Source organism: Lolium perenne, chromosome 1, assembly GCF_019359855.2.
Source record: "Lolium perenne isolate Kyuss_39 chromosome 1, Kyuss_2.0, whole genome shotgun sequence".
Classification (NCBI taxonomy): domain Eukaryota; kingdom Viridiplantae; phylum Streptophyta; class Magnoliopsida; order Poales; family Poaceae; genus Lolium; species Lolium perenne.
In genome coordinates, this window is record NC_067244.2 from 201448247 (window position 1) to 201475653 (window position 27407).

At 45.7% G+C, this 27407-nt stretch overlaps 1 protein-coding gene across 1 annotated transcript; it reads right to left on the minus strand.

The window, feature by feature from the left end:
* LOC139833856 (uncharacterized) lies at positions 1-27407 on the minus strand. Its single transcript, XM_071824213.1, has 7 exons — positions 27375-27407; positions 27017-27263; positions 12381-12590; positions 1461-1870; positions 1248-1353; positions 825-1163; positions 1-587 (listed from the first exon to the last, which is right to left on the minus strand). The coding sequence occupies exons 1-7, from the start codon at positions 27405-27407 to the stop codon at positions 4-6; spliced, it is 1929 nt and encodes a 642-aa protein (XP_071680314.1). The 3' UTR covers positions 1-3.

Genomic DNA, 27407 nt, shown 5'->3' on the forward strand with positions numbered 1-27407 from the left:
AATCTAAGCCGGAGGGGCATCAGTGGAGCCGGCGGCCGGGTCGTCCTCAGGCACACCTTCCGCCTCCTCATCATCCAGGTATTCTCCATCGGATGGAGGAGGGTTCGGGTCCGCGACGAAGAGCGTCTTGTCGACGAAGTCGGCGATGGTGCTGGCTCGAGCAAGGCGGGCGGCCTTGAAGTCGGCTGGGAGCTTGTCCTCCACGCCGGCTCGCCGGAACTCAAGCTGCCCCAGGTCCACCTCGTTGTACCAGGAGAGGACGAAGGACAGCGCCATATCGGCACCGGCGCGCGTGGCCGACTCTTTCCAGTCGAGGAAGCGGTCCGGCGCCTGCTCCATCGAGGAGATGAGGCCGGAGATGTCTTGCGGCGCCGCCTCCCCAGGCCACAGCATGGGCACCAGCTCTTCGGCCGCCTTCCGCAGCTCCCAGCCGAGCTTGGTGACGGGCTCGATGCGGGCAGCCATGGACGCCAGATGGTCCTCCATGGAGAAGTACTCCGAGCTGCCCTCGCCGGTTTCCCGCCTCCTGGAATCGCGCGCGACGCCAACGGCTGCCAAAGCCGCCTCCTGCGTCTCCGGGAAGGCCGCTGCAAGAAGAAGAAGCAAGTCAGAAACCATCAAAGCCGAAATAAGCTGAAAAATGCAAATTTTCGAAGTCCTAAACCAAAAGGAAAAGCCTGGCGGCAGCCGGCAAGAACCGACTGCCGCCAGCCCGAAGATGAGGGTAGCGAAGAAATAAGAAGTTTCTGCTGCCGGCTACCAACGAAAGTCGGCAGTCGACAGCCGAAAGCCGGCAAAGGGAAGGAACATAAAGATGCACTCACCCGCCAAGCCGCGATCAAGCGCGCTGAAATCGTCGGTCCAACGCTTGGCGGTAGCCGTCAGCTCCGTGGACTTGGCAGTGACCTCCTCCTGCAGCGCAAGCCGCTGCTTCTCCACCTCCGACAGCCGCCGGCTCAGATCATCCACCTTCTCCTTCTCCGCCGTCCTGAGGGAGTTGAGCTCGGTGATGTGGTTCTTCTCCAGCAGGCGCAGCCGTGTCAGCTCCTGCTCAGCCAGCTTGAGCTTGCCGGCGGCGGATCGGCCCGCCTCCTCGCTCTCGGCGCACTGCGCGCGAGCGGCTCGGAGATCCGACTCCAGCTGCGGGACTTTGGCGGCTTCAGCTGCGGGGCGGCCGGAAAGAAATATCAGCCAACCAAGATTAAAAAGAAAATAAGACATCAAGTCGAAAGAAGCGTAGAGCTCACCCTTGACGACCTCCAGCTCACGAGCCAAGGCGGCCCGCTCGATCTTGGCCCGGTGGTAGCTGGTCACCACCTGGTTGTACAAGAGGGTGCGCCGCTCCTCAACCGTCTGAAAGAATCAGTTGTTTAGACGAAACCTGAGCCGGCTTCAGGCAGCCGGCCCACGTCTCGGAGGGCTACCAGGACAAGAAAATCGCAGAAGAAAAGAAAACACACCTTCTCAGCATCCTCCAGCGTCGCCAGCTGGGCAAGGGTCTCGGCGGCCTTGGTCTTGAGGCTGGCCCGATAGCCGGAGAAAAGCATCTTCATGGGCGCCGTGCCAGGCTGCCCCTCCCGGCTGAGTACCTCGCAGGAGTTCGCCTGATGCCATGCCCTCTCCATGGTTCCTGCCGAGCCGAAGCTGGAGTCGGAGGCGGACGGCACAGCCACCAGCCGGGCACCCTTGGCCACATGAAGGCCCTCAGACGGGCCCGCTGCGCCCTCCGTCCTCACCAGCGCGCGCGAGTCGGCGCCCTCCGTGCGCGCCGGCTCGTCCCTCGCCGGCTCCTGCCTGGTCGGCTCGTCCCTCGTCGGCTGCGGCGGCGGCGTCGCTCCGGCGCAGCGGATGGCCCAGCCGGCCCGGTTGTCTCCGGCGCACAGGGCGCCTCCGGACTCTCGTCCAACTCCACCATGGTGGGCCTGCTGCCGGCTCCGGCCGCAGGCGGCGCGGCCCTGCCAGCGCCAGTCCTAGGAGCAGCCCTGCCGGCTCCGGCCCCGGCTGAAGGCGGCATGCCCCGCCCGGCCCCAGCGGCTGGGTCCAGAAGAGGCGTCCGGCGCGGGAACATGTCGTCCAGCGTCGGCTGCCGCGTTGGTTCGACCCGCATGCCGCGATCGGGCGCGGAGGCCAGCGGCACGGCAAAGGAAGACGCCCCTGTCGCAGGCGGCGGCGGCGGCGTAGGTGCGCGCGAGGAAGGCTGTGGCGTCTGCTCCCTCCTCTGGCGCGGAAGCGGCGACACCACGCGTGGAGCTTGCCGGGAGCCGCCGCCCTGGGCAAACTTGATAGGGGCCCTAGCCGGATAAACAGAAAGATAATAAGCACAAAAGTAAGGAAAGAAAAGGAATCAAACAAGAAAAAGAGAGAGAGAGCTCACCCGGCTTGCTCCGGGACCTTCTTCGGCTGATGCCGGCGCTGTTTCTTCGCCCTCGACTCCGCGGCGGCGGTGGAGCCGGCTCTCTTTGTGCCCTTGGGCGCCGAAGTCGCCGTGGCGCTTGGCGGCCTCGTGCGCAGAGGCACGGCGGGGATTGGCCCCGTGCCGGACGTCGCCGGCTCCTCCTCCTCCTGGTGCTACGAGTGAAGGGGCGGATTGTGCTCCCCACGGCCGCCTAGATCAGGCGCCTGCGGCAGGTCGTCGTCGCCGGCATGGTCGCCGGCTTGGTCAGCCGGATCGACGAGATCCGGCGTCCACCTCTTCGTCGCCGGGTCGCCGTCCTCGGCGTTCGGCGCTCAAAAACCTAGAAAGACAGAAAAACATGAGCATAGCCGGAAGTCGGCAGAAGAAAAAGGAAGTCGGCCTCGCAGCCGCAAGCCGGAAAATGGCAAAGACACGAAGCTTACCCGCGCCGGTGGATGGTTCCTGTCGCAGGGCACCAGCCCGTAGCTCCAGTCCTCCGCCAGGTTCGCCTTGGTGATGTGGTTCACCCGGCTGGCCACCTGGGCCTTGGTGAGCGGCACCTTGGACGTCCGGTTCGGATCGAACCGGCCGGACATGTGCCCGATCTTGTGGGTGCGCATCTGGAGCGGCAGCACCCGGCGCTCGGCGATGGTGCAGAGAAGATCTTCGGCAGTCAGCCCGCCAGCGGTGGCTGTCGCCAGGAGATCCCAGAGCAGGTTCACCTCGGCGTTCTGGTCCGTCGAGCGGGCGTTGTGGCTCAGATTGATCCGGCCGATCGGAGGAGCCGGATTGAACTCCGGCAGGTTGATCCGGTCGACGAGCTCCCCCTCGTTGCGCACATAGAAGAATGACATTTGCCAGTTCTTCACCGAGTCGACGGTGGGGATCTTGGGGAAAGGCGTACCAGGCCGGGTGTAGATCGAGGCGGCGCCGCAGGCTCGCAGGCGGCCGTCGTTGGTCTGCGCCTTCAAGAAGAAGAGCCGGCTCCAGAAGTCGATGTCGGGCCACAAGCCGGCGTAAGCCTCCATGAACGCTACGAAGCAGCTCAGGAGGACGCACGCGTTGGCCGGCAGGTGGTGCGGCTGAAGGCCGAAGTGGTCGAGGAATTGCCGGAAGAACGGCGAAGCCGGCAGACCCAGCCCGCGGTCGAGGTGCGCGCCGAAGACGACGCGCTCGCCGTTCCTCGGCTCGGGCTCCGTCTCCTCGCCGGGCACCCGCGTGATGACCGACTGCGGGACTCGCCGGAGGCGTACCAGGCGCTCGATGTCGTCCTCCCGCATGTAGGAGCCCCTCCACGATCCACTGGGGGACGCCATTGACGAGGTCGAGGAAGAAGATGACCAGGAGAGGCTGAACGGCGAGGAAGAACCTTGCGATCGCGGCGGCGACAGCGGCGGCTGAGGACGCTCCGTCGAGACGCGCGGCCCCGTGGCGCCGGATTGGCGGGGTGGCGGCGGCGGATCGGTGGAGATTCGCCCGCCGGAGTTCGCCAGCGGAAGATGTTCGCCGGAGCAGCAGCGAGCTCGAGCGCGCAGAGGATAGCGATGGGAGCAAGAGTGCGAGGAAGAAGAAATGGCAAGTGGCCGCCTCGAGGCGCCCCCCCGCGGCATTTATAGCCACCCGACGCGGGCGGTTGGCCTCCAAGTGGCGGTCGTGGGCCGTAACTCCTCCCACGTCGCCGGATTTACTGCGCCGTAACTGCGCCGTAACTCCTCCCACGTCCACGACGGTTACCGAAAACGGCCACACCACGTCGCCCACTACCGCACCGGATCCGGGGGAACATTGATGTGACCAGACGAACCGACCACCGGGCCAGGCGTCAGACCCGTCAAGTCGGGCGCAGGACCCGAGGCGGCGGAGACTCCGGCGCGCCGCAAGCCGGAGCCGGACCAAAAGTTCCACTCAAGCCAAAATTCATCAGCAAGGCGGAGGCGCCGTCAGATCTTGCAAGAAAGCAAAAACTGTACAAGTGTAAAAAGCGGCCGGCTGGGAAGCAGCCGGCAGGAACGAGCCGGATGAGGGCGCAGCCGGCTGAATGGAAATTCTCAGTCGGCCCCTCCAAGTGCCGTCTAATATATTCGAGAAGCCGGGAAAACCTGCCTAGGTCCTTCTAAACGCAGGACCTTGCCAGCTTCGGGGGCTAATGTCGGGGGGAAGACCCCGGATAGGGCAATGGACGCGGAGCAGCCGGCTGGCCACTGGCCGGCTCGCGGCAAGGCCGGCTGAGGAGCAGCCGGCTGGCGCCGTGGCCGGCTGGTCCGGAAGCCGGTTGGCTCTAGGTCCTAGTCGGCCTGGCTGCGGCCACCAATGCTGTAGCTGGGCCGGCTTCTACAAGCCATATCCGACTGGGGTTTGTGCCTCAGACCGACTCGAGGCTGGCGAGTCTTGCACTCGAAGGAACCGGGTTGGTGATCCGGGTTCCCAAAGTCCACGCTGACTCCATCTTCCATAAAGCGCGGGGCACTGTGGAGCAATAGTGCCACGCGCTGGACAGGCCGTCAGAGCTTACGACGATCCGTACTGGCTACAGTGGCTGACGGCGACAGGGACACCTCCTCCATACCGCTGACCGTGGCAGCCGGATGGGACAGGCCACGATGCTCAACCACTCCTGACGTCACCACCTCGGGAAGGAGCGGAAGCCGAAGCCGGCCAAGCCGGCCAGTAGACTATAGGGTCTTATGTGTAAAGTGCCGGTGCCTATATAAGCCGCACTACCCCTCTAGTGCGAGGAGGATCGATCATTTTATTGCTTTCACCTACCTACAGAGCTGCCCTATGAGAGAGACCATCGTCTTCCTTAGCCTCTCAGGGCCAGCCGGACACAGCTCTAGGAGCACCACTGTACTGTGTGATCATCATATACACTCATAGCAGGAGTAGAGGTTTTACCTCCACCGGAGGGCCTCGAACCTGGGTACGTCGCCGTGTCGCTCGTGCCCATACCCGCTTCCGGATACCGCCGTGAGATCCCTCAGGAACCACTTCGATTAGCCACCCTATGGCATATGCCGTGACGATACCACGACACTATATAAATAAAACTCCCAATTATGTGGCCGATTATTTTGAACAACACAAGCTAAAAATATTTCGACCGGCGGATGGACATTCTCAACACTCAGCAAGGACGACGCGTCATTAATCACCGCCATCTTTTCCTTTGTGGCGACTAAATGCGATAAAGCTCTTATACCAGGGTCTCACCATGTTTTTTGTGTTCCTGCAAGGTTTTCGGTGGTCCCACTAAAAATTAGAATGATCCCACCTAAAAGTGGACCGCCACGCACCTAGAAACGAGTAACTTTCCCCTCCCTTTACTAAAATATCGCATTATTCTCCTTCACACAAAAACATCGACATCATCGCCACCTACCCATTTCACCGCCGACGCCGGGAGCCACCATGCTAGTTTTTCTGAACAACAAGAAAATTATTGTTTGGTGAAAAAGGAATGAATGAATGGTACTTTCAAGAATGAAAACGAAATGACGACCACTTTCTCTGGAGTAAAATGCGTATTAACAAATTCATAGTATTGTCCTTATAAGGCCATCTCCAACAGAGCACATCATACGAACATTTGGTGAATGTTGCTGTCCGCACGGCCTAAAGCCGAGCTCTAACGATGAACGAAAAATTAAAATTATCCTTTTTTTTCTGCACAACCGCATTCCGGGAGCAAATTCGAGATCATTTTATGTGTGGGCAGATAACATCCGCGTGTCCAGCTTCACAAAAGCATGCAAGAAAATAGTTGATGAACGAGAGTGTGACTCTGGCAACTTATTGGTCCCTACACATGGGACGTGGCCCACAAATTTTATTCCAAACTTGTGCAAATTTACTATGTTTGTTTTGCTGAAAATATAATTAATTTTGTATTGTAAACTTCCGTGGTAGTACTGTACATCGTTGGCTAAGTGTAATTTTTTTCAAATTTTTTAGTAATTTTTATTATTTTTTAGAAGAGAATCACCTGTAGAACGATAGAGAGGGAGAGAGATATGCGAAATATGTTGGATGTATTATTGAGCCTCATGGGCGAGTATATATAGGCGTACAGGGATTATCTTGGAGTGCAAGACAAGACACGAGATCTATCTCTATCCTAGACTACCTAAACCGTACGTATACTCTAACACTTCCCCCGCAGTCGTAGCGGGAGCGTCGTGAACAACATGAACGACGTGGACGGTCAGACTGGAGATAAACCGAAGTGGACCCCAGAAGGCTGACACTCCCCCGCAGTAATAGCGGGAGCATCGTGGACGGTGTCGCGTTGCGGATGCTTGGATTGTAGAAGAAGCCGATGTGCTCATGCCAGGTAATAGCCCTTTGTGCCGATGTCGAGGTAGCCGAGAGTGTGTGGGTGCTGCAACTTTGGTCGGGGTAGCCGTGCGAGGGGGGTGCCGTGGTCGATGTCGTAGCCGGGTGCCGGTGTCGATGTAGCAGCAGGCGAGGTGGTGTGCGAGCAGAGTGACGGAGACGCGCCGAGGCAGTCGTGGAGATGGTCGATGCCGAAGTCGATGCAGTCTGGGCTGTCGAGGACGAAGTGCAACCATGGTTTTGTTAGAACCAGGCGCACGTCGGGGACGAAGGCATACTTTGGTTTTGCCAGAACCGAGTACACATAGAAGAACTCGGCGGTGACGCGTCGAAGCAATTGTAGAGGCGATGCCGATGAAGACGTCGTCGAAGCCGATGAAGACGAGGCGCCGGTCCGAGCTTGCCAGGCCCGGGGACGCGTCGGGGACGAAGGCACGTATCCGGTGTTGCCAGTACCGGGCGTGCGGGGGTAGGGAACATTACAAAGTGCGCGCCATGTCGGAGTAGACTAGTAGAGGAGGTCTCGACGACGGGTGTCGGAGTAGAGGAGCAGGTGGTGTAGTCGGTGAAGAGGCGAGTCTCGATGACGGGTGTCAGAGTAGAGAAGCAGGTGACGTAGTCGGGGAAGAGGCGAGGACGCTGGCGGCAAAGCTGTAGTGAACGAAGACGTAGAAGGCGGCTAACCCAGAGGTGACCAGGGGTGGTCATGCTGGACGCCTAGACGGGCGTTGTGGTGATCGACGAGCCCAGCGCGACCTGAAGTGGTTGGCGAGCCCAACGGCGACCTGAGGTGGAGGCGCGGTGGCGGTACACGGAGTAGGCGAGGAAGACCCAACGAAGACCATGCGCGGACGGAGGCGACCGCGCCGAAGGTGCGGCGCTGTGGTGGCCTCGGACGTCGATGCGCGGGGGACGGCGAAGGTGACCGCGTGCGGCGACGCCACGGCCTGAGGGCCGGCGTAGCTGCAGGGCGCGAGTCGGTGCAGCGGCAGGACGCCACCAGCGACGTACGCGCATCAGAAGGCGCGTCGTTGGCTAGCAGCGTGGACCAAAGGCGGCGGTGTTGCGACCCGAAGGGGCGACGCAGCGGCAACCTGATGCTCAATCGGTGGTATGCGCGTGCTCGGGGACGTGCTTGGCGGAGACGTGTGCGGGGTCGGTTGATCAGACCGACGGCGGCGCTACGTGTGCCATGGCGTGGACTACGCGCCGCAGATCGGAGTCATTCGCGACGTTGTCGTTGATGTCCTGGGCGATGACGGCGAAGACGAACCGGCGATGGAGACCGTGCAGACGAAGGCGGCCGGCTGCGATGCAAACGGCGTCCCATGTGCATCGCGTGCAGGCGTGCCCCATGGTAGATGGAGGCGGTGCCAGACCCGGTCAACCGGCTCTACGACCGGCCCGGTCGGGCCAGGTCCTGGTCGGACCGGCTACTGGACGGACCAGCCGGCCACAGTCCCGGTCAAACCGGCTGCTGGGTCGGACCAGTCGGCCACAGTCCCGGTTGTCCAGGGGGCCCCGCTCATCCGCCCGGTTGGCGAACGAACAGATCGGCGAACAGACCCTCATACGGGTTGCGCGGCCCCCGGAGTAGGCCATGGAGATTGACCTCCCCAGGGGCGGCGCGGGCAGAAGCGCGTGCGGTGGCTAGGTCAAGGTCGGCGCCGCTCTGATACCATGTAGAACGATAGAGAGGGAGAGAGATATGCGGAATATGTTGGATGTATTATTGAGCCTCATGGGCGAGTATATATAGGCGTACAGGGATTATCTTGAAGTGCAAGACAAGACACGAGATCTATCTCTATCCTAAACTACCTAAACCGTACGTATACTCTAACATCACCGTTAGAAACGTAGACCATTCCATATAGATAGTGGTCCATATATGTCCGCATTTCACCCACAAGTAGACTAAGTTGGACACTTTTTATTTTCTAAAATGCCACTAGTAGAAAATGGGGCATTAGCATTGGTTCGTAAGGGGCTTTAGCATCGGTTGCCCAATCGATGCAACACAATCGATGCTAAAACCTCCCTCCTTTAGCACCGGTTGTGTTGTGAACCGGTGCTAAAGGGGTACCACGTGGCGGCTGCCGAGCACCCGGGCGGGAGGATCTTTAGCACCGGTTCATAACTTAAACCGGTGCTAAAGGATCTGCCGCGGCAGGAAAAATGCCTCAAAACGCTGCCGCGATAGAACCCGCTACCCCGTGCCATTTTTTTATCCATTTTTTTATCCATTTTTCTTATTATTTTCCACTTTTTTTCTATTATAATAAGAATTTCTAGTATTTTAGTTATTTAACAAGTTTAGCCTCTAACTACACTTAATCTCTAGTCAAATTATTTACTCCGTGGTCAAACTTCCCGCTCGGTAACACATCCTCCCACTAATCCAGCACCTTCGCGCGCATGTTATTGATACTAATATCTTATCAATCCTATTAACATGTTGGTTAGGATATCACACTTCTTAATTGTTTGAATTTTAAATAATTCTTTTAATAAACAAATGTAATAATGTAATAGTAATCTTGAATAAATAAATAAACAATATTTTAAAAAAATTGCAAAAACCTGAAAATTTGAAAAGCCAAACATTGGCTAACCATTATGGTTAAGTATAATAATAATCTTTATGCATGAAGGAATTACTAATTTAATTTTTTTTAAAATATAAAATATAAAATCTTGAATTTTAGCAAAAACTAAAAATCTTCATGCTTTTATATTTCCATTTGAAATTTTGTGAATCTAAAAATTGACTAAAGGGTAATCTTTTTACACCAGTTCGTGTCACGAACCGGTCCTAAAGGCCACGTGGCTGACGCCAACCCTTTAGCACTGATTCGTGGCACGAACCGGTGCTAAAGTCCCGCACGAATTCGTGCTAAAGCCCTGACCTCTCGAACCGGTACTAATACACCCTTTAATCTGGATTCGTAGCACAACCGATGCTAAAAATCCGGACAGCTTCAAACATAAAGCATGTTTTCTACTAATGTAGTTTGGATGGCTTCGCTCTTTCCCCAGGTTAATCGCAAGCCGCCAGCACGGCTTGCTATATATCATGCCTAGACGGCACCATTGCAGAACTAGGCCTATATCGAAGTCCGTTTTTCCCTTTTCTGCGGGGTTGATTTATGAGTCTCACCATGTCACACAGCTCCACATCAGCAAAAGCTGAGCAACAATAAAAAATCTATAGCCAACGTATACATATTTGACGGGCATCATTCATGCATGTTAATTAGGATGTCACTAGTCGTCAACCCGTGCACCTACCCGGGCTAGCAATAATGTAAACTAAAAATAATGGATATTAATTTTTTTAAACAAATTTAGTAATAATAGAGATAAATGAGGATAACTTTATATACTCAACATACCATTTTAAAATATGAGAATGTAAAGTGGTTATTAGGTGGTACATGTATGCATCCTATTCATGTAAGTTTATTTGCTGATGTTGCATGTTTTCCGGCTCATACTCTTTGACTTTTCTTCCTTCTGGCGTCAAAATATTGGAATATGATTTAGGATTTCCACCTTTAGAAATGATACTTTATATAAATGGTGGCATTTTTATAGATTATATGTCAATATTAGATTCTTACACAATAGTTGGACTATGGATATATTTTATTTATGGCCTTCCCGCAGTATTGAAGTCACAAAAAGCACTTATCCACGGTCCACACTAAGGTAAGTGTCAGCTTCCTTATTTCAGATTATCTCATCGACTTTTATCAATTATATTATGGAGGAAAACATATGCAATAAGCATGAACGTCCATATTTTTGGTTACTTATTATTATTTGTATAGATAAAATAATAAGTTTTTGAATTCAAAAAAAGAATGCAAGTGAAATAAAATTGTATCCACAATTGGACATGCCAATAATGAGAACTTTTTTCCAGTTTTGGTCTGCACTGTGATATGTAGTATTTTCCATGTGAAAATGTTATTTTCTTATATGATTTTTACTTCTGAAGACTATGTAAGTGATATGCATTTGCGTCCACAATAAGAGACCGATGACAATAATAAGAGTTTTCCTGTTTAGTTCTACACACTGATATGTAGTTGTTTACATGTGAAAATATTGTTTTCTTCTACTCAGATTTTTTTCAAGATATACCCCGAAATATAAACTCCTAGGTACTGCAACGAACAGATCAACATAGTACTGGACTCAGCAAAATCAAATTCAATTGGCATATGTTCCATGGACTGGCCAAATTATAAGGGACACGCCATTTTTAGTTTTATCATTGGATGGAAAAGATTTATGCAGTTTTTTCGAGACATATAAGGTTGTAAATAGGCGCATTCAAGATAGATGTACCAAGTTATATTGTTGGTTAGTCTGAAATATATTCAGCATCGTGAACATGATCTACTTGCAAATTTTGTATCTGTAAAATTACCAGAATAAATGAATAATATTTCGGTGGTAATATGGTCTGTCAGAATTAATGGCAAAAATTAAGTGGGTCATGAAGTATAATTTACATATTTTTACCAAACTATGGTGTTTTCAGTTTTTTTTATCATACAGCAGTTTCATGACGATGTAGGAAAAATAAAAACTACACAGATTAACTTTAGTGCATACATGGATGCTTCTGGTATTAAGGAAGAGCTGGTGAGTCTCGTTGCTTCATTGTCGGAGGCATATATTTGTGCTGGTGAAAGTCATCAATTGAGGATTATTGACCTGCCGATGAATAAAAAGGGGGTTAGATCGAAGATTCTTCAGGTCGCCAAAAGTATTGCTTCATTACTATCTTTAAAATACGCCGAATTAACATAGCCTAGTTTTTCCACTGAGAAATTACTGGGTCAATCAATCTCAGCGATGACAGGGGCAGTCGGCATTAGCAACCTGTAGGAAGAACATCCTAGGGTAATGCCTGGAGGATGGGCTAGGTATGATATCTCTCAGTAGGCTTGCATTCCATATAACAACTCGGGGAATTAAAACGTACCTGAGATAGACTCTCGTACATGAACGTGTTGTGGAAGGAATCCAGCTGGGCTATCGTTACAGAAATTTAGGGTTCAGTTTCTTCCAAAGAAATCTTGGATTTTTTTCAAGTTAAACTATGTTCCGATATCTGACTGCAGGGCTCGAACCTTACAATATCACCAATAGGTTGGAAATCTCATATAAAATAACATGGCACTAAGTTGGGCTCAACTTGCAAATGGATTACTCACAACGTAGGATAAAGATAGATAGAGGTAAATATTTTGCTTCTTAAATTGTTTCTTCGAAGGATTACTGGTTTGTACCCACCTGTTCTTTCTGAAGTTGACATCAAATCTGGGGGCAGGTATTGATGTACTAATACTTTCTTAAACCTGCGTAACAAATAATGATGGAGAGGAAAATATTATTTCTTCTGTTATCGCCGTGGTTCTGCAAGAAAATATTATTTCTTACTCAATTATTTGGCAATGTCATTCACCTTTAGCCATGATACAGAAGTACGTGGCTAGAAATAGTGTCGAGGGTACTCAAAGCCAGCAAAGGGATCCAAACTCCCAGCTATGTTTTGTGCACTACTTATTACACTTCCAGAACTAAAATTCTACTTCATTACAGCCATGCCAGCAAAGACAGAAGCTAACTCAAGAACCAGTCAGTGTTGTCATGAAAAACTGCCGGCGCTCTGCATCAATCTTCAATCCAGCCAAGCAATTCGCAGTAATTCTCCCCTTTTGAAGTTCAGCAGCTGCAAGTTCCTGTCCATCAACCGCGAATGCCGTTCTTTGAGCAATGGTCGCCATCTTCTCAGCATCGCTGTTGCATGATGCCAAACCACCATTAAACTTGACCATTGTTTTTCCTGAAAACACATACCATTCCGAATTTTCCATAAGGACCAAAGGAAGGCAGCAGAAGTTATACTGTAGATGGGGTTGTTTCCAAGCCAAATATGAAACATAGCATCAGTGCTAGATAAACATCTTCCATCAAAAATCTCACTGATCATTAGCCACATTTGCTTAGCAACTACACATTCAAAGAATAGATGATCAATAGATTCATTTTCGACACAAAAGAGATAAGAAACATCATGAACTGTGCGACATTTCGCTAGATTATCACGGGCCAGCAAGCGATTCTGAGCGAAAAGCCACAAAAACACATGCACCCGCCCAGGAATTTGATTATTCCAAATAGAGGTCAAATATGGTATTCTAACACCACCATCATTAATCCTTTTGTAAAAAGAATTAACAGAGTATTCGCCTGAAGCCACCAAGCTCCAAACCGGAGTATCTCTATCCTGGGAAAGAGACACAGAATGTCACTACGGGAACCAGTCAAGGCGCCGACAGCCGGCGGCCGTCGGCACAGCTTGCTTTGCCTTCGGCACAGCCTTGTGCCGACGGCAGCCGCCGTCGGCACAATATCGCCTCGGCACAGGCAAAGGAGCCGTCGGCACAGGCTGACCGTCGGCACAGCATCCTGTGCCGACGGCAAAGCCATCAGCATAGAAATAACGCCGTTTGGTAATTCTGGCTCGAATTTTTTCAAAAAAAAAAAATATTTTTTTTAATCTCTCACATGCACCATTTTAACTCTAACTACACTTAATATTAGGTCAAATTCCACTCATGGTCAAACTTCCCGGTCAGTCACCCATCCTCACACTACTCCACCCCTAGCACGCTTAACTTCTTGGTTCCATTTAGACTAGATTCCATGAAAGAAATGACACCTTGTTGACAATAATACCATATCAATACTATTAACCCTTATTACTTGATGTTGCACATCATTATTTTTTGAATTCCAAAAAAATACCTACATAAACTACAAGAATAAGTATATTAATCTTGAATTCAAATGGACAATAAAATGATTTATTTTTTCTTTTTTATTTAATATGGAATAATTAATATCTTTAAATCTGTAAATCAAAAATTGACAAATAATATGTCTAAATCGATCAGAAAAATGAGAGGAATCCAAATATGACATTTATATCATATTTTGAATCTAAAAATAATTTTTCGAAAAAATCTTGAGCATTAGATCATGTACCAGTATTTCAAATCTGGCCGGCCTCCTACCGATTCGGCAGGAATTTGTCTTTTTCATGAGGGATGGACGTAAAAGTTCCAGATACACCGGTTGGGAAATTTTGCATCTTAGTTTGTCTAGTATTTTTTAAAAATGTGTTGGTACCAATGTGAATCTTTAATTTGGTGGTTGCTTCATAAAACACCCCGTTTTCGGCACCTCAAAAATGGAAAATGGTTTTTTCATGCAATAAAATGGAAAACTTCCTCCTGCAATATCATAAGACATCCCAATATGCACATGTATGCATAATATGGGCATATTATCACAAACTATGTCGCAATTCTATCCATAACATGGTCGTTTGACCTAAATATCATTAAACCTCGAACATGATAGCTCATTTTGTGAAGGATTTTTTGTGATGTTCGCAATTTTCCAACTTTAATATTTTTTCTTGCAACTATGACACATAATATGACACCACACAAAGGTTTCACATTGTTTGGATCGTTTTCGAATATTTTATGCCCGTTTCAAACTATATTCAAAACTGCGAGCATGAAAATCCTTTGCCTGGGGTTGAGGCTCGCCAAACTTGCACCGGATCTCTCATGAAATAGCATGTTGTGAATCTAAAAATGATTTTTACAAAAAAAATTGAGCAATATATCATGTACCTTTAGTTCAAATCTGGTCGGCCTCCTGCCGATTCGGCAGGAATTTGTCTTTTTCATGAGGGTGGACAGAAAGGTTCCGGATACACCGGTTGAGAAATTTTGCATCTTAGTTGGTCTAGTATTTTTTAAAAATGTGTTGGTACCAATTTGAATCTTTAATTTGGTGGTTGCTTCACAAAACACCCCGTTTTCGGCACCTCAAAAATGGAAAATGGTTTTTTCATGCGATAAAATGGAAAACTTCCTCCTGCAATATCGTAAGACATCCCAAGATGCACATGTGTGCACAATATGGGCACATTATCACAAACTATGCCGCGATTCTATCCATAACATGGTCGTTTGACCTAAATGTCATGAAACCTCGAACATGATAGCTCTTTTTGTGAAGGATTTTTTGTGATGTTCGCAATTTTCCAACTTTAATATTTTTTCTTGCAACTATGACACATAATATGACACCACGCGAAGGTTTCACATTGTTTGGATCGTTTTCGAATATTTTATGCCCGTTTCAAACTATATTCAAAACGGCGAGCATGAAGATCCTTTGCCTGGGGTTGAGGCTCGCCAAACTTGCACCGGATGGCGTGTAACTCACACGTTCGTTGGGAACCCCAAGAGGAAGGTATGATGCGCACAGCAGCAAGTTTTCCCTCAGAAAGAAACCAAGGTTTATCGAACCAGGAGGAGCCAAGAAGCACGTTGAAGGTTGATGGCGGCGAGATGTAGTGCGGCGCAACACCAGGGATTCCGGCGCCAACGTGGAACCTGCACAACACAACCAAAGTACTTTGCCCCAACGAAACAGTGAGGTTGTCAATCTCACCGGCTTGCTGTAACAAAGGATTAACCGTATTGTGTGGAAGATGATTGTTTGCAGAAAATAGTAGAACAAGTATTGCAGTAGGTTGTATTTCAGTAAAGAGAATTGGACCGGGGTCCACAGTTCACTAGAGGTGTCTCTCCCATAAGATAAACAGCATGTTGGGTGAACAAATTACAGTTGGGCAATTGACAAATAAAGAGAGCATGACCATGCACATACATATCATGATGAGTATAGTGAGATTTAATTGGGCATTACGACAAAGTACATAGACCGCCATCCAACTGCATCTATGCCTAAAAAGTCCACCTTCAGGTTATCATCCGAACCCCCTCCAGTATTAAGTTGCTAACAACAGACAATTGCATTAAGTATTGCGCGTAATGTAACTAGTGACTACATCCTTGAACATAGCACTAATGTTTTATCCCTAGTGGCAACAGCACATCCATAACCTTAGAGGTTCTTGTCACCCCTCCAGATTCACGGAGACATGAACCCACTATCGAGCATAAATACTCCCTCTTGGAGTTACTAGCATCAACTTGGCCAGAGCATCTACTAATAACGGAGAGCATGCAAGATCATAAACAACACATAGATATAACTTTGATAATCAACATAACAAGTATTCTCTATTCATCGGATCCCAACAAACGCAACATATAGAATTACAGATAGATGATCTTGATCATGTTAGGCAGCTCACAAGATCCGACAATGATAGCACAATGGGGAGAAGACAACCATCTAGCTACTGCTATGGACCCATAGTCCAGGGGTAGACTACTCACACATCACACCGGAGGCGACCATGGCGGCGTAGAGTCCTCCGGGAGATGATTCCCCTCTCCGGCAGGGTGCCGGAGGCGATCTCCTGGATCCCCGAGATGGGATCGGCGGCGGCGGCGTCTCGGAAGGTTTTCCGTATCGTGGTTCTCGATGCGGGGTTTTCGTCACGGAGACTTTTTATAGGCGAAAGGGCAGGTCAAGAGGCGGCACGGGGGCCCCACACCACAGGCCGGCGCGGCCAAGGGGGGGGCCACGCCGCCCTATAGTGTGGCCCCTCCGTGGCCCCTCTTCGTCTCTCCTTCGGACTTCTGGAAGCTTCGTGAGAAAATAGGCCCCTGGGCTTTGATTTCGTCCAATTCCGAGAATATTTCCTTACTAGGATTTCTGAAACCAAAAACAGCAGAAAACAACAACTGGCACTTCGGCATCTTGTTAATAGGTTAGTTCCAGAAAATGCACGAATATGACATAAAGTGTGCATAAAACATGTAGATAACATCAATAATGTGGCATGGAACATAAGAAATTATCGATACATCGGAGACGTATCAGCATCCCCAAGCTTAGTTCTGCTCGTGCCGAGCAGGTAAAACGATAACACAGATAATTTCTGGAGTGACATGCCATCATAATCTTGATCATACTATTTGTAAAGCATATGTAGTGAATGCAGCGATCAAAACAATGTATATGACATGAGTAAACAAGTGAATCATAAAGCAAAGACTTTTCATGAATAGCACTTCAAGACAAGCATCAATAAGTCTTGCATAAGAGTTAACTCATCAAGCAATAATTCAAAGTAAAAGCATTGAAACAACACAAAAGAAGATTAAGTTTCAGCGGTTGCTTTCAACTTGTAACATGTATATCTCATGGATATTGTCAACATAGAGTAATATAATAAGTGCAATAAGCAAGTATGTAGGAATCAATGCACAGTTCACACAAGTGTTTGCTTCTTGAGGTGGAGAGAAATAGGTGAACTGACTCAACATTGAAAGTAAAAGAATGGTCCTCATAGAGGAAAAGCATCGATTGCTATATTTGTGCTAGAGCTTTGATTTTGAAAACATGAAACAATTTTGTCAACGGTAGTAATAAAGCATATGCATCATGTAAATTATATCTTATAAGTTGCAAGCCTCATGCATAGTGTACCAATAGTGCCCGCACCTTGTCCTAATTAGCTTGGACTACCTGGATTATCACCGCAATACATATGCTTTAACCAAGTATCACAAAGGGGTACCTCTATGCCGCCTGTACAAAGGTCTAAGGAGAAAGCTCGCATTTGGATTTCTCGCTTTTGATTATTCTCAACTTAGACATCCATACCGGGACAACATAGACAACAGATAATGGACTCCTCTTTTAATGCTTTAAGCATTCAACAACAATTAATAATTTTCTCATTAGAGATTTGAGGATGTTTGTCCAAAACTGAAACTTCCACCATGGATCATGGCTTTAGTTAGCGGCCCAATGTTCTTCTCTCACAATATGCATGCTCAAACCATTCAACTCAGTGTAGATCGCCCTTACTTCAGACAAGACGAACATGCATAGCAACTCACATGAAATTCAACCAATGAATAGTTGATGGCGTCCCCAGTAAACATGGTTATCGCACAACAAGCAACTTAATAAGAGATAAAGTGCATAATTACATATTCAATACCACAATAGTTTTTAAGCTATTTTTCCCATGAGCTATATATTGCAAAGGTGAATGATGGAATTTTAAAGGTAGCACTCAAGCAATTTACTTTGGAATGGCGGAAAATACCATGTAGTAGGTAGGTATGGTGGACACAAATGGCATAGTGGTTGGCTCAAATATTTTGGATGCATGAGAAGTATTCCCTCTCGATACAAGGTTTAGGCTAGCAAGGCTTATTTGAAACAAACACAAGGATGAACCGGTGCAGCAAAACTCACATAAAAGACATATTGAAAACATTATAAGACTCTACACCGTCTTCCTTGTTGTTTAAACTCAATACTAGAAATTATCTAGACCTTAGAGAACCCAAATATGCAAACCAAATTTTAGCATGCTCTATGTATTTCTTCATTAATGGGTGCAAAGCATATGATGCAAGAGCTTAAACATGAGCACAACAATTGCCAAGTATCACATTACCCAAGACATTTATAGCAATTACTACATGTATCATTTTCCAATTCCAACCATATAACAATTTAACGAAGAAGAAACTTCGCCATGAATACTATGAGTAGAAACCAAGGACATACTTGTCCATATGCTACAGCGGAGCGTGTCTCTCTCCCATAAAGTGAATGCTAGGATCCATTTTATTCAAACAAAACAAAAACAAAAACAAACTGACGCTCCAAGAAAAAGCACATAAGATGTGATGGAATAAAAATATAGTTTCAGGGGAGGAACCTGATAATGTTGTCGATGAAGAAGGGGATGCCTTGGGCATCCCCAAGCTTAGACGCTTGAGTCTTCTTGATATATGCAGGGGTGAACCACCGGGTGCATCCCCAAGCTTAGAGCTTTCACTCTCCTTGATCATGTTGCATCATACTCCTCTCTTGATCCTTGAAAACTTCCTCCACACCAAACTCGAAACAACTCATTAGAGGGTTAGTGCGCAATATAAATTGACATATTCAGAGGTGACACAATCATTCTTAACACTTCTGGACATTGCATAATGCTACTGGACATTAGTGGATCAAAGAAATTCATCCAACATAGCGAAAGAGGCAATGCGAAATAAAAGGCAGAATCTGTCAAAACAGAACAGTTCGTATTGACGAATTTTAAAATGGCACCAGACTTGCTCAAATGAAAATGCTCAAATTGAATGAAAGTTGCGTACATATCTGAGGATCACGCACGTAAATTGGCTTAATTTTCTGAGTTACCTACAGGGAGGTGGACCCAGATTCGTGACAGCAAAGAAATCTGGAACTGTGCAGTAATCCAAATCTAGTACTTACTTTTCTATCAACGGCTTAACTTGGTACAACAAAACACAAAACTAAGATAAGGAGAGGTTGCTACAGTAGTAAACAACTTCCAAGACACAAAATAAAAACAAAGTACTGTAGGTAAAACATGGGTTGTCTCCCATAAGCGCTTTTCTTTAACGCCTTTCAGCTAGGCGCAGAAAGTGTGTATCAAGTATTATCAAGAGACGAAGTGTCAACATCATAATTTGTTCTCATAATAGAATCAAAAGGTACCTTCATTCTCTTTCTAGGGAAGTGTTCCATACCTTTCTTGAGAGGAAATTGATATTTTATATTACCTTCCTTCATATCAATGATAGCACCAACAGTTCGAAGAAAAGGTCTTCCCAATATAATGGGACAAGATGCATTGCAATCAATATCCAAGACAACAAAATCAATGGGAACCAGGTTATTGTTAATGGTAATGCGAACATTATCAACTTTACCCAAAGGTTTCTTTGTAGAATAATCAGCAAGATTAACATCCAAATAACAATTTTTCAGCGGTGGCAAGTCAAGCATATTATAAATTTTCTTAGGCATAACAGAGATACTTGCACCAAGATCACATAAAGCTTTACAATCAAAATCTTTAATCTTCATCTTAATGATGGGCTCCCAACCATCCTCTAACTTTTTAGGAATAGAGGCTTCACGCTCTAGTTTCTCTTCTCTAGCTTTTATGAGAGCATTTGTAATATGATGCGTGAAAGCCAAATTTATAGCACTAGCATTAGGACTTTTAGCAAGTTTTTGCAAGAACTTTATAACTTCAGAGATGTGGCAATCATCAAAATTCAAACCATTATAATCTAAAGCAATGGGATCATCATCCCCAATGTTGGAAAAAATTTCAGCAGCTTTATCACAGTAGTTTCAGCAGCTTTAGCGATTTCAGGCAGTTTTTCGCGCTTTGCATTCGAAGTGGAAACATTGCTAACACCAATTCTTTTATTAGTATGAGTAGGAGGTGCAGCAACATGTGTAGCATTAGCATTACTAGTGGTGGTAATAGTCCAAACTTTAGCTATATTCTTCTCTTTAGCTAGTTTTTCATTTTCTTCTCTATCCCACCTAGCACGCAGTTCAGCCATTAATCTTATATTCTCATTAATTCTAACTTGAATGGCATTTGCTGTAGTAGTAATTTTATTATGATGATTCTCATTAGGTAAAACTTTTGATTTCAAAAGATCAACATCGTGAGTAAGACTATCGACTTTAGAAGCAAGTATATCAATTTTCCCAAGCTTTTCTTCAACAGATTTGTTAAAAGCAGTTTGTGTACTAATAAATTCTTTAAGCATGGCTTCAAGTCCAGGGGGTGAACTCCTACTATTGTTGTAAGAATTCCCATAAGAATTACCATAGCCGTTGCCATTATTATAAGGATATGGCCTATAGTTGTTACTAGAATTGTTCCGGTAAGCATTGCTGTTGAAATTATTATTTTTAATGAAGTTTACATCAACATGTTCTTCTTGTGCAACCAATGAAGCTAATGGAACATTATTAGGATCAATATTAGTCCTATCATTCACAAGCATAGACATAATAGCATCAATCTTATCACTCAAGGAAGAGGTTTCTTCGACAGAATTTACCTTCTTACCTTGTGAAGCTCTTTCCGTGTGCCATTCAGAGTAGTTGATCATCATATTATCAAGAAGCTTTGTTGCTTCACCAAGAGTGATGGACATAAAGGTACCTCCAGCAGCTGAATCCAATAAATTCCGTGAAGAAAAATTTAGTCCTGCATAGAAGGTTTGGATGATCATCCAAGTAGTCAGTCCATGGGTTGGGCAATTTTTAACCAGAGATTTCATTCTTTCCCAAGCTTGAGCAACATGTTCAGTATCTAATTGTTTAAAATTCATTATGCTACTCCTCAAAGATATAATTTTAGCAGGGGGATAATATCTACCAATAAAAGCATCCTTGCATTTAATCCATGAATCAATACTATTCTTAGGCAGAGATAACAACCAATCTTTAGCTCTTCCTCTTAATGAGAAAGGGAACAATTTTAATTTTATAATGTCACCATCTACATCCTTATACTTTTGCATTTCACATAATTCAACAAAATTATTAAGATGGGCAGCAGCATCATCAGAACTAACACCAGAAAATTGCTCTCGCATAACAAGATTCAGTAAAGCAGGTTTAATTTCAAAGAATTCTGCTGTAGTAGCAGGTGGAGCAATAGGTGTGCATAAGAAATCATTATTATTTGTGGTTGTGAAGTCACACAACTTAGTATTTTCAGGGTTGGCCATTTTAGCAACAGTAAATAAAGCAAACTAGATAAAGTAAATGCAAGTAACTAATTTTTTTTGTGTTTTTGATATAGCAAACAAGATAGCAAATAAAGTAAAACTAGCAACTAATTTTTTTGTATTTTGATTTAGTGCAGCAAACAAAGTAGTAAATAAAACTAAGCAAGACAAAATCAAAGTAAAGAGATTGAGAAGTGGAGACTCCCCTTGCAGCGTGTCTTGATCTCCCCGGCAACGGCGCCAGAAAAAGAGCTTGATGGCGTGTAACTCACACGTTCGTTGGGAACCCCAAGAGGAAGGTATGATGCGCACAGCAGCAAGTTTTCCCTCAGAAAGAAACCAAGGTTTATCGAACCAGGAGGAGCCAAGAAGCACGTTGAAGGTTGATGGCGGCGAGATGTAGTGCGGCGCAACACCAGGGATTCCGGCGCCAACGTGGAACCTGCACAACACAACCAAAGTACTTTGCCCCAACGAAACAGTGAGGTTGTCAATCTCACCGGCTTGCTGTAACAAAGGATTAACCGTATTGTGTGGAAGATGATTGTTTGCAGAAAATAGTAGAACAAGTATTGCAGTAGGTTGTATTTCAGTAAAGAGAATTGGACCGGGGTCCACAGTTCACTAGAGGTGTCTCTCCCATAAGATAAACAGCATGTTGGGTGAACAAATTACAGTTGGGCAATTGACAAATAAAGAGAGCATGACCATGCACATACATATCATGATGAGTATAGTGAGATTTAATTGGGCATTACGACAAAGTACATAGACCGCCATCCAACTTCATCTATGCCTAAAAAGTCCACCTTCAGGTTATCATCCGAACCCCCTCCAGTATTAAGTTGCTAACAACAGACAATTGCATTAAGTATTGCGCGTAATGTAACTAGTGACTACATCCTTGAACATAGCACTAATGTTTTATCCCTAGTGGCAACAGCACATCCATAACCTTAGAGGTTCTTGTCACCCCTCCAGATTCACGGAGACATGAACCCACTATCGAGCATAAATACTCCCTCTTGGAGTTACTAGCATCAACTTGGCCAGAGCATCTACTAATAACGGAGAGCATGCAAGATCATAAACAACACATAGATATAACTTTGATAATCAACATAACAAGTATTCTCTATTCATCGGATCCCAACAAACGCAACATATAGAATTACCGATAGATGATCTTGATCATGTTAGGCAGCTCACAAGATCCGACAATGATAGCACAATGGGGAGAAGACAACCATCTAGCTACTGCTATGAACCCATAGTCCAGGGGTAGACTACTCACACATCACACCGGAGGCGACCATGGCGGCGTAGAGTCCTCCGGGAGATGATTCCCCTCTCCGGCAGGGTGCCGGAGGCGATCTCCTGGATCCCCCGAGATGGGATCGGCGGCGGCGGCGTCTCTGGAAGGTTTTCCGTATCGTGGTTCTCGGTACTGGGGTTTTCGTCACGGAGACTTTTTATAGGCGAAAGGGCAGGTCAAGAGGCGGCACGGGGGCCCCACACCACAGGCCGGCGCGGCCAAGGGGGGGGCCGCGCCGCCCTATAGTGTGGCCCCTCCGTGGCCCCTCTTCGTCTCTCCTTCGGACTTCTGGAAGCTTCGTGAGAAAATAGGCCCCTGGGCTTTGATTTCGTCCAATTCCGAGAATATTTCCTTACTAGGATTTCTGAAACCAAAAACAGCAGAAAACAGCAACTGGCACTTCGGCATCTTGTTAATAGGTTAGTTCCAGAAAATGCACGAATATGACATAAAGTGTGCATAAAACATGTAGATAACATCAATAATGTGGCATGGAACATAAGAAATTATCGATACGTCGGAGACGTATCAAGGAGCTGGCCAAACTTGCACTGGATCTCTGATGAAATAGCAAGTTGTGAATCTAAAAATGATTTTTACAAAAAATTTTGAGCAATATATCATGTACCTTTAGTTCAAATCTGGTCGGCCTCCTACCGATTCGGCAGGAATTTGTCTTTTTTACGAGGGGTGGACAGAAAGGTTCCAGATACACCGGTTGATAAATTTTGCATCTTAGTTGGTCTAGTATTTTTAAAAAACGTGTTGGTACCAATGTGAATCTTTAATTTGGTGGTTGCTTCACAAAACACCCCGTTTTCGGCACCTTAAAAATGGAAAATGGTTTTTTCGTGCGATGAAATGGAAAACTTCCTCCTGCAATATCGTAAGACATCTCAATATGCACATGTGTGAACAATATGGACATATTATCACAAACTATGCAGCGATTCTATCCATAACATAGTCGTTTGACCTAAATGTCTTGAAACCTCGAACATGATAGCTCAGTTTGTGAAGGATTTTTTGTGATGTTCGCAATTTTCCAACTTTAATATTTTTTCTTGCAACTATGACACATAATATGACACCACGCGAAGGTTTCACATTGTTTGGATCGTTTTCGAATTTTTTATGCCCGTTTCAAACTATATTCAAAACGGCGGGCATGAAGATCTTTTTCATTTTAAATATTTCAAGTTTGATATTTTTCCAAGATAGAACTTATTTTTCTAAAAATTGTGATATATTATTTGTATTTTTCTGAATTATAATGATTTAGGTATAATTTTTTTAAGATTAATGTGGTAAAATGGAAAATAGCTATGCCGACGGCTTTGCCGTCGGCACAGGGCTGAAATATATGCCGACGGCTTTGCCGACGGCTTTGCCGTCGACACAGGCCTGACGTTGTTAGCTCGCCGTCACGGCGGAGAGGCTGTGCCGAAGGTTGCCGTCGGCACAGACCTTCATGTGCCGACGGTTTACCTGTACCGACGGCTGACCTGCTGGACTGACCAAAATGAGTCATGTGCCGACGGCCCCGATATTTTGCCATCGGCACAGGATCTGGCCATCGGCACCTTGACTGGTTTCCGTAGTGTGTAGCAAGGAGCACAAATCTTGCCACTTACCCATCATGATTGAATCAAAACACCGACGGAAAGGAAAGTGAATCTCATCCCCAACTAAAACATCCGAAACTCTAGCTGCAAGTTCATCACAAATAGAAAACAAGTCCCAAAAAATTGTTTTGAGTGCACCTCCAGCCAGCCAAGTATCAAGCAAAAAAAGGACTGTCTTACCATTACCAACTTTCCAACTGTAACAACAACGAATGGAAGGGGCACCCCAAGTTAACCCTTTCCAAAAAGGGGAAGAAGAAGCAATGGGATTAATCCACAAAATACTGGGAGAGGTATTGTATTTATACTCAATGATTTTCCTGAAAATTTTATGTAATATCCCAGGTTTAGAGGCAACAAAATGAGAGAACATCAAAGTGTGCATTGCATTCATGCATAGAAAATCCGGGGAATTTTCGCGCTTTCAAATAAAACTTACCACAGTAACTGAAGTTTCACTTGACTTGCTGGAATTGAAGTAGATCATCAAGTCAAGCGCTATAAACTTCACTGAGATCTTTGTTAAAACCTTGTTTTGAGTAGAGATGATTTGATCTATGGATTAGATCAAATGGAATTAGATTTACAAAACACATTCTTTAAGAATCAAACCCTAACTTATTAACACTTAAAAGTTAGCAACTACCTTTGTGTGTAAATTAATTCACTTCTAAACTTATTACCAAATAAGGTAAACCACAGGGTTTAAAGTGCATAAAAACCACACATTCTTATTTAAATCATAACTTATTAAATACATGGAATATCATAAAACTAAATCCATTTACATTACGAATTATAGTCCACACTATTTGAATAAAACTAACTATGAGTATTTTGAAACTCATATGATCATGCCTTGGTGAAATCAAACCCAATTATCCAAAAATTGAGGAATAACCTTCAACCTTAACCTTTTGACCAATATTATAATGTAAATCCAATCAAAGATGGTATGATGACTCATCCACAATAATAAAACCATCCACAAGATATTTAGTTGCAAATGCCACTTGGCTCTCCAAAAATAAATCATATGAGAGGATAATGATCTTGCCACATAGGATGAAAATATCTACATGACTTGCATCCCAAGCTTTGCCATCTCATGCTCAAAGGATTGCTATGGATGAGGGCATGACAACCAATCACCTTACTCATCAAACCAACACAAGAGTCACCACCTATGTGTCATGATACTAGAGCTTGCCCAAGCCTATAAATAGAGCCACACCCTTCATCCATTTGGACATCTTGTACCATGATACAAGAAAACCAAACACTTGAGACCTTCCATGTGAATTAGCTAGGATCAAGATGAAGAAGCTAGGAGGTGGAGGCATACCACAAGATGCAGGTTAATCAGATTTCCTGAAGAACAAGCTACATAAGTTACCAATGTAGAATTCCTAGGCAGACCATATTTTTAAAGGATCATATCATCATCTCTTAAGTAGGACCTTAGGCTATTCCAAGATATTGAGAAGTGAGAGAAGATATAATAATAACCATAGCCATGTCCATACAAGAATACTAGAATAGTACTATACTTAGTTGTTCAAGAGAACATTTGATCTTGGAGGTGAGAACCCTATTCCAATAGCAATACCTTAGGAAACCATTTCCATAATCATCACAATTTGGTATTAATTATAAACCCTATGAATCTAGGATGAGTGTGATGAGAGGAATATTAAAGAGGGATTGGTGAGGAATGAGTGGATCTTGTCTAATGCATGATTATACCTTGTAGACATAGATGATAAGTTAAACACGTATGATTAATAGATCTCATCTATCACATAAAATAATAAGTATATCACTAGTAGTTCACCCCAAACCAATCCTCATGCCTTGTATGGAGGAGTTAGGGCATTAAACCTAAACCTTGTTTATCCGAACATTAGAGACAAACCTAGCATTGTCTTTATGTATGAGTCCCAATTAAGTGAGGAGTAACCCTAGCCAATTTAGCATAACCCTAGCTTATGCCCATATCCAAATACTAATTGTGTATCACATGGGTGATCACCACTAAAACCCTAGATCACCTTTGCATTTCAATCCAAGTATCACTTTGGATTATAAGTAGAACCTTGCCATGCCTCATGCCTATTTATACTTCAACTAGTGAAGCATTACCAAAATCCTAAACCTTTTCACATAGGATCCAATCCACATAAAATAATATGTTCTAACTTGTGCATCATGGATCACAAGCATAAACTAAGCCATATGTACTTAGGACTAAATATCATTTGGTGAGTAGAGTGAAACCAATATCCAAATCATCTTCTTAAACCTTAAGAACGATCATTCACATAAAATCATGAACCAATTCCATTTCCTTTACCATTTGTTGAACCCTAGCCAGAATTAAATTATATGTGAATGATCACTATGGTTAAGCACTAGAAAAATAGAATGTGTTCATCATGCACATGTGATAAATTTTCAAATCATTTAAACAGAAATGGTTCCTAAATTATAAAAGAATGGAGATCAATATCTTAACCATTTCCATTTTAATTAAAACTCACAAAGTGTCACTCTAATCAAAATACAATATTTGTTTAAACAACAAAACCATGCAGTAAGCATGATTATCAAGTTGTCTTGATACTCAAATGTTTTAGAAACTGCAAAGCAAAACCAGAATCAAAATTTGAATTCAAATCACAAATAGAAAACAGAAAATAAAATAGAAAAGAGAAAAGAGTGAGGAGCTTACCTGTTGGACCGAAGCAGGCCACCGTAGCCCATGGACAGCCCAGCCTTGGCCTAGCACCGCAGCCCAGCCCACCAACAAAGCCACCTAGTTCCCGTACCATTTTGGCGAGGAAGAAAAGAAGTTTCTTCTTCTTCCCCGCAGACGACACGACGACGGCGAGCTCGGCCACGTTCTCGTTGAGGTTAAGGACGTCGTCGAACGTCAACGAGTCCCTCAGAACCTCGCCCAATCCTTTCTGCGTCCGAGCCTATCCAGGAGCATCAAGATTCACGCCCTAGCTCACTTCACCGTCGCCATTGCATCCCGGCGGTCGCCATCGGTGAAGTGACGATTCCGACCTCGTCGTGGCCTATAAAACCACATACAGAACCTCCGTGATGTCCTTGTTCAT